Raw genomic sequence first — 18102 nt, 5'->3', positions numbered from 1 at the left:
CCACAATGCACTGCACTTTTGCTGGGAAACTTGCCAAATCAGCCGACCCTTAGTAGACTTTGGGGGAAATACAAATTATAGACAGCAGACAGACAAAAACAAGCTCTAAATCATTGCTTGTTTCCTTTTTTTTCTAGCCAAGAAATCTGAAGTTGAAGGCAACCTGTTTGAAATTATTACAGCCAATGAAATTCATTATTACCTCCAGGCTGGTACACCAACTGAGCGTACAGAGTGGATCAAAGCAGTGCAAGTTGTTTCTAAGACTGGTAAATAGAGACTGAACAACAGAAGCATAACACTGCTCCCTCCAAACTCAACACACTGTTTCATCTACAAAGTATTTCTGTTTCCACACTGGAGAGAGCTCATGAATAAAAAATGATGTTGTTGATTTCACTCTTAAGCTATGGCCTGTCCATGTTATTCTAGCAGAAGCAATGAGGTGTTTCATGCTACCCTTCCTGCACTTCAGTAAGGCAACAGACATAGGAATCTTATAATTAGGGCTTCTGGTTTTAGGTGATCATAAATTGTAAATTTAGGTGTTTATTTTCCAGCGAATTAGGAATTATTTTATGGTACTAAAACCCAGTGTTTGTTGTGTTTTCACAGTCCGAGATCCTTTTCTGGTTAATTCAAACACTCAGCATGTAGAGTTAATATGCCAAAAATAATGATCCCACTCTTTTATATTGCTGAAATAATGTTTCAGTGTGACAGAATGAACTGCATATTTCTGAGGATGCCAAACTTCACACATCAAAGTGTGACTAATGTTTATCTTCAGCAATATAAAAGAGTGGGATCATTGTTTTTGGCAATTTAAATTTTTTTCACACTCAAGGTTATTTTTTTTAAATGTTGTAATGTGCAACATTTTCTATAATTTCCTTTGCTCTAAAATAAAACATTTATTCATTATTCTGTCCAAAAAAAAAAAAAGGAAAAAAATATGCACGCAATAACTTTGATTTCTACAATTCCGCTCAGCCCTCAGTTCCCTAACCATAGCCCAGCACTCCCGCCATTAAAGAATAATGAGAGACTTAATATTGTCTGCCCCTAGATCCCCCTCAGCACACCCCCTTGCCTACAGCCACAGTAATCACAATTGCTATAGATTGCCCCCCTCCCCCCAGCAACAGCCCAGCACTCACATCCCTTCCAGCACAGCCCCAGCAGTCAAGCCCCCACAGCATGACCTCTTCACATTGGGAGGTGGGGGTGGTTGCACTCTTTGGCTGCCTTGGGCCACTTCAGGTAGCCACTTCAGGTGGCTGCCAGAAGTCAAGATACAGTGGTTTTTTTGGTATAAACTGATAGAGCCAACTTTACGTAGTTTTATTTTTAATCATAGTTTAGCAATTTAAATCGAAAACCAGAAGCTCTATTTATAATTAACTGTTCATTTGTTGTGTTTGAATACTGAATACACTTATAAATGAATAAATATACTGCCTTGGAAACTGATGTTTGCAGAAGGCAGGAGTGGGTGACAATGCATTTGTGAACGAGAATAAAAAATAGTGTTTTTCTTAGCTGTGCATTATGGGGGCAATTTTCAAAGAGCTTTTACCCACAAAGAAAGTCCCTTACAACATTGTATTGAAAGCAGTTTATGATCATGTGGGGTATAAATGGTTTTGAATAAATTGTCGCCTCCCTGCCCTAGCAGACAGATACGCCTGTGATACTTCTAAAGTAATGGTTAAGCAGTAATTAGCAGTCAGATATGCTTGTGATACTTTAATACAATGGTTTTAGCAGTAAATAATGGTCAGAAGTGTCTTTTTATGACAAACTTTTTTAGATATTTTATTTTATTTTTAGATATTTTATTTTAGATAATTTTTATTTTCGGCTCATGTATTTACTATTTTAAATGAATTTTTTAAACTTTGTGTTTACTTATTTTAATTTTTATTGTTTTTCCTTTACCAAGTCTAGATTGTCTACAGATTGACGGTACATAAAATAAATAAATAAAATAAATAAATGAAGAAGCGAAAAGATTTGGCAACGGGGCCATCCCAGCAAAGTCCACTCGAGGAGTTTAGCTTAACTTTCCGCTCATTCATCCCAGTGGGGAGTTTGCAGTGGAAAGCTCTGTGGGAACTCATGTACCCCTAGCCCCCCTCCACCAGGCTTTTGGCTGAAACTGAGACTTGTACAGCCCAAATTTATTGGGTAAATGATTACATTAGGATCTGTAAAAGTTATGATAATATTGAGTAGGGATGTGCAGAGGGACGCCATACGTTGCATTCGGGATTCGCATTCGTCGGGGGGCAGATACGTTGCATTTGGTAAGGGGGGGCCCCCAATACATACATGCGTTAATTCTTATTCATTTCCCGGCTAAAACTGAATTAAGTACAACCCCCCACCCTCCTGACCCCCCCCCCAAGACTTACCAAAACTTCCTGGTGGTCCAGCGGGGGGTCCGGGAGCCATCTCCTGCACTCACACCGTCGGCTGCCGGTATTTAAAATGGCGCCAATAGCCTTTGACCTTCTATGTAACAGGGGCTACCGGTGCCATTGGTCAGCCCCTGTCACATGGTAGGAGCAATGGATGGCCGGTGCCATCTTGTGTTCCTACCATGTGACAGGGGCTGACCAATGGCACCAGTAGCCCCTGTGACATAGTGAGGACAAAGGCTATCGGCGCCATTTTGATCACTGGCAGCCAACGGCCCGAGTGCAGGAGATCGCTCCCGGACCCCTGAGTGGACCACCAGGGACTTTTGGCAAGTCTTGGGGGACCCTCCTGGTGCCGGCCATCTATTGCTCCTACCATGTGACAGGGCACCAGTAACCCCTGTGACATAGTAGGTCAAAGGCTATTGGCGCCATTTTGAATACCGGCAGCAGAAGGTGTGAGTGCAGGAGATGGCTCCCGGACCCCCCACTGGACCACCAGGGAGTTTTGGTAAGTCTTGGGGGGGTCAGGAGGGTGGGGGGGGGGTTTGTTTAAATTGGCTCTTTTAGACGGCCGAATAATTCGGCGAAGATTCGTTGAATTCGTGGGGAATACAATGAATATGGCCCTTTACATTGCGGATTACAAATACATAGGAAACGAATGCACACCCCTAATACTGAGTATTATTTACCAAAAGCTGTTTTGATATCTGCTTAGAAAATATTGGTCTGGTGAATTTCATCCTTAAAAACTCACTTGCAAAGTTTTCATCTACAGGAAATAAAACTATTCATGAAACCTGCTCTAACAAGTCGCTTTTATCTTATCTCATATTATGGGTTACCCATTTATTCTACAATCTGTATTCAGATATTCTAACTGATGAGATCTAATCTAATCTAATCTTGCATTTATATGCCACCTTTTCAAAGCTTTCAGGCGGCCCAATGCGGCTTACAGCATATATAAAAATACATTTCAGAACTGCAGACTCAAACAGTGAGAGAGCTTTTATTTAGCCAGCATGGGCATTTTGGTGCTCTAGCCTTTCAAACCTCTCATGCTTTTCTTCCTCAGAATTTGTTATTCTTTGTTCAATAACATTCTTAAATATTCAATAAGTAGTGTCTATTCAAAAATGTCTTGATAAATAATGCTTCCACAGTTTTTTTTATTAGAAAGTCACCTTGTCAGATGCAACCTCTGAAGGCTAAAATAAGCACATGGGGCTATTTCTATTATCTGCAGATGTATAATATGATATATGTCAGCACAACGCCCATTTGACTTATTGATATTTCTGTTACAAACTAAGTGTTCACAATCTCTGTGTTGCACTGCCAAAGGGAATCTCTAAAGCAGGCCATGCTCTGCTTTTCAGAAAGCAGCACAATCCGGGGATTGATTCAGCTCAAATATTTTGACCTCTGGAAAGGTGAGTGTCAGGATTTAGACACATTTTGACTGTCAGAAAAGAGGATATTCACCAGATATTTGCTCAGGGGGTGGGAGGAAGAGGAAGGGTGGGTGAATTGGTCACAGTCTAAAAAAAGTAATTTAGGTTGCACAAGAGATGGGGGTCACTCTAGCTGCTTCATGAATTCCCTTTTTGCTGCCCATGGACTTGCATCCTGACTCTGATTCACCCAAAATACATATGCAATATTCATTCACTTCTGGGAGATGAGTGTCCCAAATATATTTAGACCAGTCTCAGGCAGAGTAAATCTGTCTTGGAGGGTTTCCAGTGCCATGCAGCTCCCATTCATTTCGATGCGTTGCAGTTTTTCCACACTGGTCAAGACAAACTTTCTCCTTACACCTCTATGCTGTTGCTGCTGTAGTCTTTGTGTAACCATTCACTGGTTCTTCTTAAACACCCTGACGAGGGACTGAGGTGAGAAAAAAGCTGTGCACGAGGCAGAGGGCCGGATTTTAAAAAGGTTACGCACACCGGGCCTATTTTAAAAAGGCCCGGCGACACGTATAAAGCCCCAGGACGCATGTAAGTTCCGGGGCTTGCAAAAAGTGGTGGGGAGAGTCCGGGGTGGTCTAGGGGCAGGGCAGGGGTGGGGCCAGAGTCTCCAGGCACAGCGGCCATTTGCTGCTGTGCTTGGGATCGCGCGCCGGCAGTCGGCCGGTGCGTGCAACTTACTTCAGCCCCAGGGCTGAAGTAAGTTTGGAAACAAGGACGAAAAAAAGTAAAAGGTAGGGGGGAAAAGGCCTTCTATCATCTGATATTTAGGCCTGTTCTGGTGCAAGCACTCAGGAGCCCCTGCAGTTGCAGAGCCCAGTGGAGTTGCACTGTTCGCACAGGTTGAAAGACAAGCCCGACCAGCTTAGTATCTTATAGGGATGTGAATCGTTTTTTGACGATTTAAAATATCGTCCGATATATTTTAAATCGTCAAAAATCGTTAGGGCCACGATACAATACCAATTCCCCCGATTTATCGTTAAAAAATCGTAAATCGGGGGAAGGGGGAGGGCAGGAAAACCGGCACACTAAAACCCCCTAAAACCCACCCCCGACCCTTTAAATTAAATCCCCCACCCTCCCGAACCCCCCCCAAATGCTTTAAATTACCTGGGGATCCAGCGGTGGTCCGGAACGGCCCCCTCAATTGAATCCTTTTGTCTTCAGCCGGCGCCATTTTGCAAAATGGCTGCCGCAAAATGGCGGCGGCCATAGACAAAAACGATTCGACGCAGGAGGTCGTTCCGGACCCCCGCTGGACTTTTGGCAAGTCTTGTGGGGGTCAGGAGGCCCCCCCAAGCTGGCCAAAAGTTTCTGGGAGTCCAGCGGGGTTCAGGAAGCGATTTTTTGCAGCGAATCGTTTTCCGTACGGAAAATGGCACCGGCAGGAGATCGACTGCAGGAGGTCGTTCAGCGGGGGTTCCGGACCGCGGCTGAACGACCTCCTGCAGTCGATCTCCTGCCGGTGCCATTTTCCGTACGGAAAACGATTCGCGGCAAGAAATCGCTTCCTGAACCCCGCTGGACTCCCAGAAACTTTTGGCCAGCTTGGGGGGACCTCCTGACCCCCACAAGACTTGCCAAAAGTCCAGCGGGGGTCCGGAACGACCTCCTGCGTCGAATCGTTTTTGTCTATGGCCGCCGCCATTTTGCGGCGGCCATTTTGCAAAATGGCGCCGGCTGAAGACAAAAGGATTCAATTGAGGGGGCCATTCCGGACCGCCGCCGTTCTGGACCACCAGGTAATTTAAAGCATTTGGGGGGGGGTTCGGGAGGGTGGGGGATTTAATTTAAAGGGTCAGGGGTGGGTTTTAGAGGGTTGGCTCACGATTTTAACGATTTTTCACGATATTTTTAAAACCCAAACGGCAACAATACGATTCCCTCCCCCTCCCAGCCGAAATCGATCGTTAAGACGATCGAGGACACGATTCACATCTCTAGTATCTTACTGTCCCTGGTTATTTCTGATGCTCAGAATGTACGGTTGTGCTCATAAGTTTCCATACCCTTGGCAGAATTTGTAAGATGTGTAGCATTTTAAGAAAACATGAGTGATCAGACAGAACAAGCCTGTTATTTTTAATGTGTTTCAAGTTAAACTATTTTATGCATCACAGAATAGCACAAATATTAAACAAACATGGCAATAAAGGAAATAATAAAATGGTCCTGATCAAAAGTTTACATACCCTTAGTTCTTAATATTGCTCTATTTTCATCAGGGATAACTTACAATCTTTTGTGATAGTTATGAATGAGGCCCTTTATTTTCTCATGGTAAAACTGCCCATTCCTCTTGGCTAAAAGCCTCCAGATTCTGTAAATTCTTTGGTTGTCTGGCATGAACTGCATTTTTTTAGTTCTCCCCAAAGTGGCTTAATGATGTTGAGGTCAGGAGATTGTGATGGCCACTCCAGAACCTTCACTTTCTTCTGCTGTAGCCACTGAAGGATTGACTTGGCCTTAAGTTTCAGATCATTGTCATGTTGGAAAGTTCAAGTGCACCCCATGCACAGCTTCCTGGCTGATGAATGCAAATTCTCCTCCAATATTTTCTGATAAGATGCTGCATTCATCCTGCCATCAATTTTGACTAAATTTCCTGTGTCACTGTAGCTCATAGACCCCAAATCAGCAGAGATTCTCCTCCATACTTCACATAGGGATGATGTTGACTCCTCTCCAAACATAACATTAATGGTTGTGATCATAATGTTCAATTTTGGTCTCATCACTACAAATTATTTTGCTCCAGACGTTTTGAGGCTTCTCTAGGTGCTGTTTGGTATATTGTAAGTGCGCTGTTTTATGGCGTTGGTGCAGCAATGGCTATTTCTGGCAACCCTACCATGCAGCCCATTTTTGTTCAAGTATCTCCTTATTGTGCATGGTAAAACACCCGCACTACTTTGTTTCAGAGAAGCCTGTATTTCAGTTGAAATTACTTGTGGGTTTTTCTTTGCATCCCAACAAATTTTTCTGACAGTTGTGTCTGAAATCTTTCTTGGTCTGGCCCATAAATTTCCACTTCTTGATCAGAGTTTGAACAGTACTGATTGGCAATTTCAAATCTTTAGGTATCTTTTTATACCCTTTTCCTGATTTATAAAGTTGAACTACTTTTGCTCGCAGATCCTTTAGCAGTTCTTTTGCTTTCCCCATACTTCAGTAATCACTAAAGTCAGTGCAGCCCTGGATGAAATGCACAAGGGTTTCTCAAGAGCTAAGAAACTGATTGACTATTTATACAGAGGCATAAATTACATTCAAAGAAGGCACAGATGTGGATACTTACCCTTCATTGCCATCTCAACCTGTGTGTGTCAACTTGAGTGTATATTATCAGTCCAAACATTCAAGGATATGTAAACTTTTGAACAGGACCATTTTATTATTTCCTTTATTGCTATAGTTTGTTTAATGATTGTGCTATTCTGTGATGCATAAAATAGTTAATTTAAAATACATTAAAAATATCAGACATGTTTTGTCTGATCACTCATGTTTTTGTACAAATTCTGCCAGGGGTATGTAAACTTATGAATACAACTGTATATTAACTTGATATTTTGACTATTTTCTTTTCCATTGTTTCATGTTCCTAGATGTACACAATCTTCACTCCCTACCTTTTTTGGTTTTGTGTCTTATTTTGCACTTGCATGATGATTTGAGTATATTTCTCGATAGTCACAAATGTATTAATTAGTTCAATAAAACTTACTTATTTGTTGACATGTTTTAGTCCAATAAGATAATTTGCTTGTTGACCTTTATTTCTATATTGGCCCAAAAGAAAAGACAGCATTCAGTAGCTATCCACCGGCCTTGCCTTCCTGGCAAATTATATTTACAGTGTTTATTTGCCAAAGCATACAACTGAGACACACTAACTCTGTCGTCAAGTTACCAATATCAAAACTGGGACAAAGACCACATGTACTTTTGACCAGCAGGCTTTGCACCAATTTTCAAAACAAAAGAATGAGTATAATTTTGCTTTGAAATTTTCACTTGCACCTGCTTTTTCTGCATGTAGAATTTTGCTGGAAAATTATGTGTGAAGATTTGAAAATGCCATCTTTGACTGTACTTTTCCTCTGTTAACCTAATTACGCCCATGGGAATGCCAGTTCTAAATGAGGTCCATATTCAAGAGGGTCTGCCTGGATAATTTTTTAGTTAATCAGCCACACCTCAAAGTTTAAATATCAGGTTCCTGGAACCGGATAAATTTTATCTGGCTAAGTCATTAATTGGATAAAATTTATCCAGATAAATTAAAGACATTCTGGGGTCATTCCAGGGTGGCGTTAACTTAACTAAATAACTTACCTAGCTAACTCTAATATTCTGAATTAGGAAAAAATAAGTTATTTGACTAAATCTAGATATACCTCAGAGTAGGTTTAAGTTTATCCAGGAACATTTATCTGAATAACTTTAATCTTAACCAGAAATATTGAAAAATAATCAATTTAGTGTCTGAAAATAGGAACAAAAAACCCTTGTGGGCCTTCAGGTCCATTCACCCATCCTCATCCCTGCTGAAAAAGTAAAACTAATATGGGCCATAGTGCCTGAACCCCCTCTCATACCCCAAGCCCACTCCGAAGGTTTAACGTTTTGTGGGCCTATCAGCTCAAGGAGCCTCCCCACCCTCTGACCTAGATTTCTGAAGTTAACTCTGACCTCTGGATCCTCTTCTAAACCATACTCTCCCCAACTACAACCTGAACCAGAACCGTCATGCCCCACCCAGAACCACCAAAACCTGCAGACCTCTGGGAGCATAGTACAATTGTAGCACTCCAGAGTGCTATCTGACAACAAAGCTGGATGCTGCTGGGAGTGCATTCATACTGCACTTTTGGCGGCCTGCCAAGGAGTGCCTGATGAGGCAGAACATTTCTGGTCAGTTTGCAGGTGTGAGGGTGGGCTTTAGGAGGGGGCCCAGAGGCCATAGCTAAATTCAGAATTCAGGGGTGGGAAGGGGTGAGGAAGTTCCTGAGCTGATAAATCCACAACAATTTACCTCTTTTGCAGGACTTGGTGGGAGATTGCTCAGCACTATGGACTATATAAGTTTTTTTCTCTTTTAGTGGGGTTGGGGGAGTCTGACCTAAAGGCTTGCAAATTTCTTTTTTCTATTTTCAACTACTATCTCGTCAAGATTAAAGTTACTCGGGAACATGCACCCAGATAACTTTCATCCTAATTGAGTATATTCAAACATAGCTGGTTAGGTTAGAAAATTATCTGGATAAATTATACCAGGATAACATTAAGAGGCAGATTTTATAAATCTGTGCACAAGCGTACTTTTGTTCGCGCACCAGGCGCGAACAAGAGTACACGGGATTTCAATAAATATGCGCGTAGCCGCGCGTGTCCATTAAAATCCGGGGTCGGCGCGCGCAAGGCTGCCCAAAATCGGCAGCCTGCACGCGCCGAGCCGCACAGCCTGCCTCCGTACCCTCCGAGGCCGCTCCAAAATCGGAGCGGCCTCGGAGGGAACTTTCCTTCGCCCTCCCCCCACCTTCCCCTCCCTTCCCCTACTTAACCCCCCCCCCCCGGCCCTATCTAAACCTCCCCCTACCTCTATCCTGAAAGTTATGCCTGCGTCACTCCGGACATGCCCCCGAAACGCCGCGACACTCCCGGTACACCCCCCGACACGCCCCTCCATGCAAGCCCCGGGACGTACGCGCATCCCGGGGCTCGTGTGCACCGACGAGCCTATGCAAAATAGGCTCAGCGGGCACAGGGGGGTTTGGGGTAGGTTTTCGGGGGGTACGCGCGTAATTTTTGCGCATACCCCTTTGAAAATCTACCCCTTAGTGAGAACATTCAGGGGGGCGCTTATCTCACTGAATATGCCTGACAATTTATCCAGCTAACTTTAGCCAGATAAGTTGTCCGTTCGCCACGTTTTTTAATATTGCCCTTAATGTGCGTATTCTACAATGCATGGGCTTTACTTTTAGCAGCACTGAGGGAGGGTAATTTTCAAACAACCAATTAACATGGGTACAAGGCTTTTTACCTGCAGAAATCGCTTTGAAATTGGTCCTCTTAATATCTGAGACTAATACATGTTCACATTATTAGTTTCAGATATTCTCTTCTTACTGGTTTTGTTTATGATCTTAAATTATTTTTGCATTCTGATTGCATTTTTTTTTTTAATGGTTCAGTATCTCCCAGAACTGTTGTTTTAGGCATGACAGCTGATGCTGCATTAACATTTTCAGTTATTTTGGAAGTATGATCAGAAAACCACAACTTGTGTTATAGGTCTTCAAGGATGTGCTTATTCATCTCAACTTTTCTGTTTAGTACTTTCTATGGAAATCTGCTTGCAGCAAGCACTTCCTGTTCTTCACCATGGCTGCGTTGCTCAGCTGTCTGACTATAGAAGGGAAAGCATGAAACTTCAGATATGGCCCGTGTTTTCATTGCATGTTCTCCATTGATAATTCTGAGGTTACTGGTTCATTTTATCTTTAGACTTCACTTGTCCGCAAAATAAATAAATAAATAAATAAAACCAAAGCATTCAGTCATTCAACTTGAAGCCAGAACATTTAAAAAGGTCAGACAAATGTAGGGGGGATTTCTGTTTTCCCCTTATTTTTCCATAATCTGGAAAAGTATTACAAACACGGAAACACCAGGCTGATGTCTACCACCAGTGGAAAGGCGCAAGAGGGCTCTGGTGACTTTGGAGGGATATTGCTGGAGGTGGGTGAGAGAAAGACATCTATAAGATAATGAGAAGTAGCCTAGAGATTAGACAAGTGGTCTGAGAACCAGCGAAGCCAGAGTTTAAATCCTGCTTATCTCACTGACACTCCATGGTCAAGTCACTTCACTCTCCATTGGCTCAGGTACAAACATAGGGCCTCATTAACTAATCATTTTTCCCATGGGCACAGAATGGGAGAAAAGTTTTAGTAAATCTCTTGGGAAGGGGCATAACAACTGTACCTGAATTTGTAACTCACCATGAGATTGGATTTGGAAAGGCGAATAATTAAATATACAATCCAAATATGAAGACTTGCTTACCTCCTGTGCTTTATCTCTATTCGGGTATGCAATAAAATCAGACATGTCCATAACCATGGACACATGAGGGCACTCTCTCTTTGTGGCCCTTTCCGACAGGCCATTATTACAAAGAGGCAGAGAAAGTGTTGCAAACGGACCGCAAACATCAGTGATTCCATTAAAAGTTATAATATGCTTCCCTGGCTATGCTGCTAGAAAAATGCAATCAAATAATATACTCTCTGGGAAAGCAACAGTTCTCTTCCCCAACCAATCCTTCCCAGTATTCAACTCAAATACTATATTCTATCTACTATACTATCTACTATACACAACCTACTGTACAATAATAACTCCATCTGGCTATGTTCCTTACTACGAATCTACAGACCCTCCAGACAGCTCCGTTCTATTGATAAATGTATTCTTGAAGTACCAACAGTAAAATCTGTAAGTTTAGCACTGACCCGCAAACGAGCTTTTTCTGTTGCCGGTCCACTATTGTGGAACGCTTTGCCCGAACATATCCGCCTGACAGCTAGCCGCATAGAATTTAAAAAACTGTTAAAAACTCATCTCTTCACTCAAGCATACAATATATACTAGGTTTATTACACTACATGATCCTGAAAAAGTTATCTGATTATTTTATGAATTTTAATATGTTTTGTATATGATTTTATGAACTGTCTTTGTAACTGTACAATATTGTTTGTGTATGTACTAACATGTAAACCGCCTAGACGGATAGTCCCCTACCCTTTGTGCGGTATATAAGAACTGTAAATAAATAAATAAATAAATAAAATAAGTACTTGAATTTTTATTTGTGCAGACCTCATGTATGAAGGGAAAAATAGAAAATGTACGCATTCACTCAAATATAATCATAGATTCAGTCCAATGTTTTAGTTTTTCTACGTTTATATTGAATAAATAAATGTAAATATTAATGTGGTGCCACTAAATGGCCCTAGTTCCCCTGAGATAATAGCTAGGTAGGCTAAATTATCCTTTACAGTATCTCCCTTTGAGGATTGGTTGTGATGGTTTAATCCTTGCCCTCAAGAGTGGGCTGGGTGAGAAGTCAAGGTGTTATTAGAGTTTAGATTTTTAGCAAGAGGAGCTATCTTGGCATTTTCTTTAAAATGAGGCCTACTTCCTCAGTGAGTCAATTTTTGAAGGCTAGTTCTTTCCTGTACACTCTCTGCCAGGTTGGATCTGCCTTTAGTTTTGGGAAAATACTTTGTTAAGAATTGTTACTACTTCTGAGAGTTGCTTTTTACTGGAGTGCAGCCTGGGTCCCTCCAGAAGATGGCCATCCCCTGGATTAAGAGGCCAGGGATCTGAAGACCTGCCAGCACCCTTCTAGTTCAGAGGTAATGCAGTGACAGTACCACCCAGAAGATTTAGACAGTTTAGTGAAGATTTCTCTTTGTTTTGAGAGAAGATTTTTGTCACCCCTCTTCTCCATTGGAAACTGGGCAGGACAGTCTGATCTCTGGCATCTGTAGACCTTTCCTTCTGGAAGGTCATCAGAATGGAGTTTGGAGAAAGGAGAAAGAACAGCAGGTTTTGAAACCCACCACTGGATCTCCCCGCTGTACAAAGGCACAGGCTTGGTAGAAGAAAACAACTTGGAACTCAGGTAGGACTGTTTCATGCTTAAGGAGATCCCACACATAATAGGATTACCCCAGAGACTGGGACTCACACATATTCAGTGCAGGAGTGTTAGGAATGACCTAGGAACCTGAGCCATCACCATGTACACAGAAAGAGAAACATCCAACTGTAATTTCAATGTATTTATGAATTAGACATTGATTCCATTTTGAGAAAATCAGTAAACGATTATTTAAATATCCACTTATATGTCCTGCTCAACTGTTACAGTCAGCGTCACTACAACCACATCAGCAGATACAGAGCCACACACTGTGACTGATTTACATCACTGAGTGGGCCATAATCAACAGTTCCCCCCATAGAAAGGACCCCCACTTGGGGGATAAAGGAGGGGACAAGCGGTAACAGTGTAGACAGCCCCGTATCTATAAATTACTATTTTGTGCCTTTGAAGAAGATGCCACTTCAAAGAAAAGAGTTATAATAATTTTCAAAAGATTTTAAAAAATGAAATACTTCCTGTGCTGTGCAACTTTATATAAATGCCAATCAATGGTTCAGTCGCTGAATGAAAACATTGCCTGATGAAGACTTGGTTTTGAAAAACTTTTTTCATGGACAGAGAATTTAAAACTCCACATACCAATTGCAGCTCTTATCCCTGCTGTGGATTGCTGTCTTCTCAAGGACTGGTTTGTGGCTATAAAAAGGCAGTCACCATGTGCTCATGCTCATTACCTGACCAATCATGACCACAGCCCAACCAGTATCACTGCTGTCAATACCACCACTACAACGCCAGCTTTCTTCCATCAGCTAATTCCTCAGATGAGTACTGGGACTCCAGTGACCCCTGGTAGGTCCCCACTCAGCTTCTATAAGTGTCCATTACTCTCCAACCCACTGTGTGGCTCAGTTTTGAGTTCCCATATATTGATGATGGGTTGAATGGGTGCTTCAAGGATGAGAGTGTCATGACTGTCGCTGCCCGGTCTCCACTCCGTCCTCCTTACCTCTTTGGCGACTCCTCCCGTGGTTGACGGACATCTGGCTGCCGCGGCGTCTGCCTGCCGTCCTCTCCAGCTTCCCCGGTCCTGCTTGGGCGCTGCCTCCCTCCATGCTGTCCAGCTGCCTTAGGGTGTGCGCGCTGCGCGGCCCTGCTTCAAATACTTTCTTTGGCGTGAAATTGAGGGGCGTCCCCCTGTGATGACGTCACGCATCCTGGATACAAATAGCCTACTCTACTGCTAGCTAATTGAGTTAGCAAGGTCAATAGTGAAAGGAACTCCATACGGATGGGATTCGCTCTCCGTACCTAGCTACTCTGCCTTTCCTTAATTGGACTTACACTATCGGGGTACTTGCTCCTCGGGGGCCTCTCTCTCTTCTCTTTCAGGTCGCTGTCTGGAACCGGTATTCACTCCTCGAGGGCCCATGTTCCTGGACTCGCTGCCGAACTCCACTTCTGCCTGGAAGATACCACTGCCTACACCATCAGTGAGTTACCATCTACCTCTCTCAGAACTGTTCCCTGGAACCAGGTACTCGCTCCTTGAGGGCCTACCTCTATTCCAGCTCCTGTGTTTCCTATCGAGAGAAACCGCTGTGTGAGTACTCAACCAACGAGGCTCTATTCCAGAACCCTGCATATACTTCATTGTACTCACTATCCCAGTTTCTCTTCACTACAGCACAGCCATTGAGGAATCACTGTTCCAGTGCCCTGAGCGACTACAAGCCCAGCCAGGCTTCATCACTGCTCACTACTGCCACCTCTGGTGGCTCCTCAATACTGTTAATAAAAGATCTATGTGTGTTGTGTGTCCTAAGCTGAGCCTGACCTGTGGCCCCTCACGGGACTTCCCCCATGGGCGTGGTCAGCAGCCACAGTGTCCAAGGGTCCACCCAAAACCTTACAAACAATAACAGAGAGAGACCAGTATTAGATGATTTGTGGTTTGTGTAGGAAGATCTGGTGTGGATTATCAGATTTAACCAATAAACTTATGATACGAGTTCATTAGTTTTAGGGAGCAGGTACAGACACTTTTTGTGAGGTAGTCAATTAATTTATTAGTAGCATACATGAAAACAAGAGTAATATGATACAATTATTTCTTTTCTTATTTTGGTCTTGGTTTTTTACAGTTTTAGTTTTACAGTGCAAGAACTGTCATGTAAGATAAGCAGAAAATAAATGTTATCTTTAAGCTCAACTTTTCACTTAACAATTATGTAATTGCCAAACTAAATTACTTCAACTGAAAGGTAATTAAGCCAATATTCTCACCCTCTATAGTACTGTACAAGTCCAGGGGTCTGCCTCCACACCAAGGGTTAATCCAGTGAAGTCTCATGTGGTGCATGACAGATAAAACCCAAAAAACCTCAGATCTCTCCATGAGGTATGATGGCAGAAAAAGGATAAGGTATACTAATTGGCCAAAAGTCTTTCGAAGTGTGTTGGCAAGAACAGCTGCCTCTCATTATGGAGCAAACGGTACTGAGTACCTGATACTCAGTTTAGCTAGCAAGTTTACTGGAGCAGTTCTGTCAACACAGCTCTCTTGGCAGAGCTTGGGGAATCCATGGAAAAGCCACAGAGAAAGCCCTTAGTAAGCCTTTTTCAGATAATATCCCCAGGATAATGTCTGTTCAGTTAATATCAGACATCTAAGTCCATCTGGGTAACTCGAGTCTCTCTTGAATATTCAGTTCCATAAGAGTCCAACCTGAATCCGGATTGGATATTGCCACCTCCTATAGACACAGGATTGGTGGGATGCAAATGATGTCATCTAGATCCCGATGCATAGGATTTATTCTCATACTCTCATTAGAGTCCATTAGCAAAATAGGTGTTAGAACAATAGCCAATTCATAGCTAGTATCAGGCTGGATACAAAGTTTTGCCAAGGACATGTTCTCAGTTCTGGTCCAAGGTTCTCCTCTCATATGGGAGGATATGAAGAAACAACATAAGAACATAAGAACATAAGAAATTGCCATGCTGGGTCAGACCAAGGGTCCATCAAGCCCAGCATCCTGTTTCCAACAGAGGCCAAACCAGGCCACAAGAACCTGGCAATTACCCAAACACCTAGAAGTTCCCAAGCTACTGATGCAATTAATAGCAGTGACTATTCCCTAAGTAAACTTGATTAATAGCAGTTAATGGACTTCTCTTCCAAGAACTTATCCAAACCTTTTTTGAACCCAGCTACACTAACTGCACTAACCACATCCTCTGGCAACAAATTCCAGAGATTTATTGTGCGTTGAGTGAAAAAGAATTTTCTCCGATTAGTCTTAAATGTGCTACTTGCTAACTTCATGGAATGCCCCCTAGTCCTTCTATTATTCGAAAGTGTAAATAACCGAGTCACATCTACTCGTTCAAGACCTCTCATGATCTTAAAGACCTCTATGATATCCCCCCTCAGCCGTCTCTTCTCCAAGCTGAACAGCCCTAACCTCTTCAGCCTTTCCTCATAGGGGAGCTGTTCCATCCCCTTTATCATTTTGGTTGCCCTTCTCTGTACCTTCTCCATTGCAACTATATATTTTTTGAGATACGGCGACCAGAATTGTACACAGTATTCAAGGTGTGGTCTCACCATGGAGCGATATAGAGGCATTATGACATTTTCCGTTTTATTCACCATTCCCTTCCTAATAATTCCTAACATTTTATTTGCTTTTTTGACTGCTGCAGCACACTGAGCTGACGATTTCAATGTATTATCTACTATGACGCCTAGATCTCTTTCTTGGGTGGTAGCTCCTAATATGGAACCTAACATCGTGTAACTACAGCTAGGGTTATTTTTCCCTATATGCAACACCTTGCACTTGTCCACATTAAATTTCATCTGCCATTTGGATGCCCAATCTTCCAGTCTTGCAAGGTCCTCCTGTAATGTATCACAGTCTGCTTGTGATTTAACTACTCTGAATAATTTTGTATCATCCGCATCATCATCTGTGTGAAAAACAATCTCATACAAAGTTCTAAAACAATACATGGCTGCAAACTCCATGTCTGCATTGCTTTAGGCCTGCACTTTTTATTCAGTCAGTGCATAGCAGTAAGAACATAAGAAAATGCCATACTGGGTCAGACCAAGGGTCCATCAAGCCCAGCATCCTGTTTCCAACAGTGGCCAATCCAGGCCATAAGAACCTGACAAGTACCCAAAAACTAAGTCTATTCCATGTTACCATTGCTAATGGCAGTGGCTATTCTCTAAGTGAACTTAATAGCAAGTAATGGACTTCTCCTTCAAGAACTTATCCAATCCTTTTTTAAACACAGCTATACTAACTGCACTAACCACATCCTCTGGCAACAAATTCCAGAGTTTAATTGTGCGTTGAGTAAAAAAGAACTTTCTCCAATTAGTTTTAAATGTGCCCCATGCTAACTTAATGGAGTGCCCCCTAGTCTTTCTACTATCTGAATAAATAAATAACCGATTCACATCTACCCGTTCTAGACCGCTCATGATTTTAAACACCTCTATCATATACCCCCTCATTCGTCTCTTCTCCAAGCTGAAAAGTCCTAACCTCTTTAGTCTTTCCTCATAGGCGAGTTGTTCCATTCCCCTTATCATTTTGGTAGCCCTTCTCTGTACCTTCTCCATCGCAATTATATCTTTTTTGAGATGCGGCGACCAGAATTGTACACAGTATTCAAGGTGTGGTCTCACCATGGAGCGATACAGAGGCATTATGACATTTTCCGTTTTATTCACCATTCCCTTTCTAATAATTCCCAACATTCTGTTTGCTTTTTTGACTGCCGCAGTACACTGAACCGACGATTTCAATGTGTTATCCACTATGACACCTAGATCTCTTTCTTGGGTTGTAGCACCTAATATGGAACCCAACATTGTGTAATTATAGCATGGGTTATTTTTCCCTATATGCATCACCTTGCACTTATCCACATTAAATTTCATCTGCCATTTGGATGCCCAATTTTCCAGTCTCACAAGTTCTTCCTGCAATTTATCACAATCTGGTTGTGATTTAACTACTCTGAACAATTTTGGGTCATCTGCAAATTTGATTATCTCACTCGTCGTATTTCTTTCCAGATCATTTATAAATATATTGAAAAGTAAGGGTCCCAATACAGATCCCTGAGGCACTCCACTGTCCACTCCCTTCCACTGAGAAAATTGTCCATTTAATCCTACTCTCTGTTTCCTGTCTTTTAGCCAGTTTGCAATCCATGAAAGGACATCGCCACCTATCCCATGACTTTTACTTTTCCTAGAAGCCTCTCATGAGGAACTTTGTCAAACGCCTTCTGAAAATCCAAGTATACTATATCTACCGGTTCACCTTTATCCACATGTTTATTAACTCCTTCAAAAAAGTGAAGCAGATTTGTGAGGCAAGACTTGCCCTGGGTAAAGCCATGCTGATTTTGTTCCATTAAACCATGTCTTTCTATATGTTCTGTGATTTTGATGTTTAGAACACTTTCCACTATTTTTCCT

The 18102-nt window shown here is 42.3% G+C and overlaps 1 protein-coding gene across 1 annotated transcript in view; it reads left to right on the top strand.

Moving 5' to 3' along the window:
• PLEK (pleckstrin) overlaps window positions 1–1904 on the top strand; it is a 78353-nt gene extending 76449 nt beyond the window's left edge. The window contains exon 9 of the mRNA XM_029593587.1: window positions 138–1904. Within this exon, the coding sequence (XP_029449447.1) occupies window positions 138–277 (140 nt within the window). The 3' untranslated portion in view covers window positions 278–1904. The remainder of the gene's footprint in view (window positions 1–137) is intronic.
• Window positions 1905–18102: the final 16198 nt, after the last annotated feature.

The sequence above is a fragment of the Rhinatrema bivittatum genome, chromosome 3 (genome assembly GCF_901001135.1).
Source record: "Rhinatrema bivittatum chromosome 3, aRhiBiv1.1, whole genome shotgun sequence".
Taxonomy (NCBI): domain Eukaryota; kingdom Metazoa; phylum Chordata; class Amphibia; order Gymnophiona; family Rhinatrematidae; genus Rhinatrema; species Rhinatrema bivittatum.
Note: the sequence above shows the minus strand (reverse complement) of the source record. Positions and strands in the feature narration are given on the sequence as shown.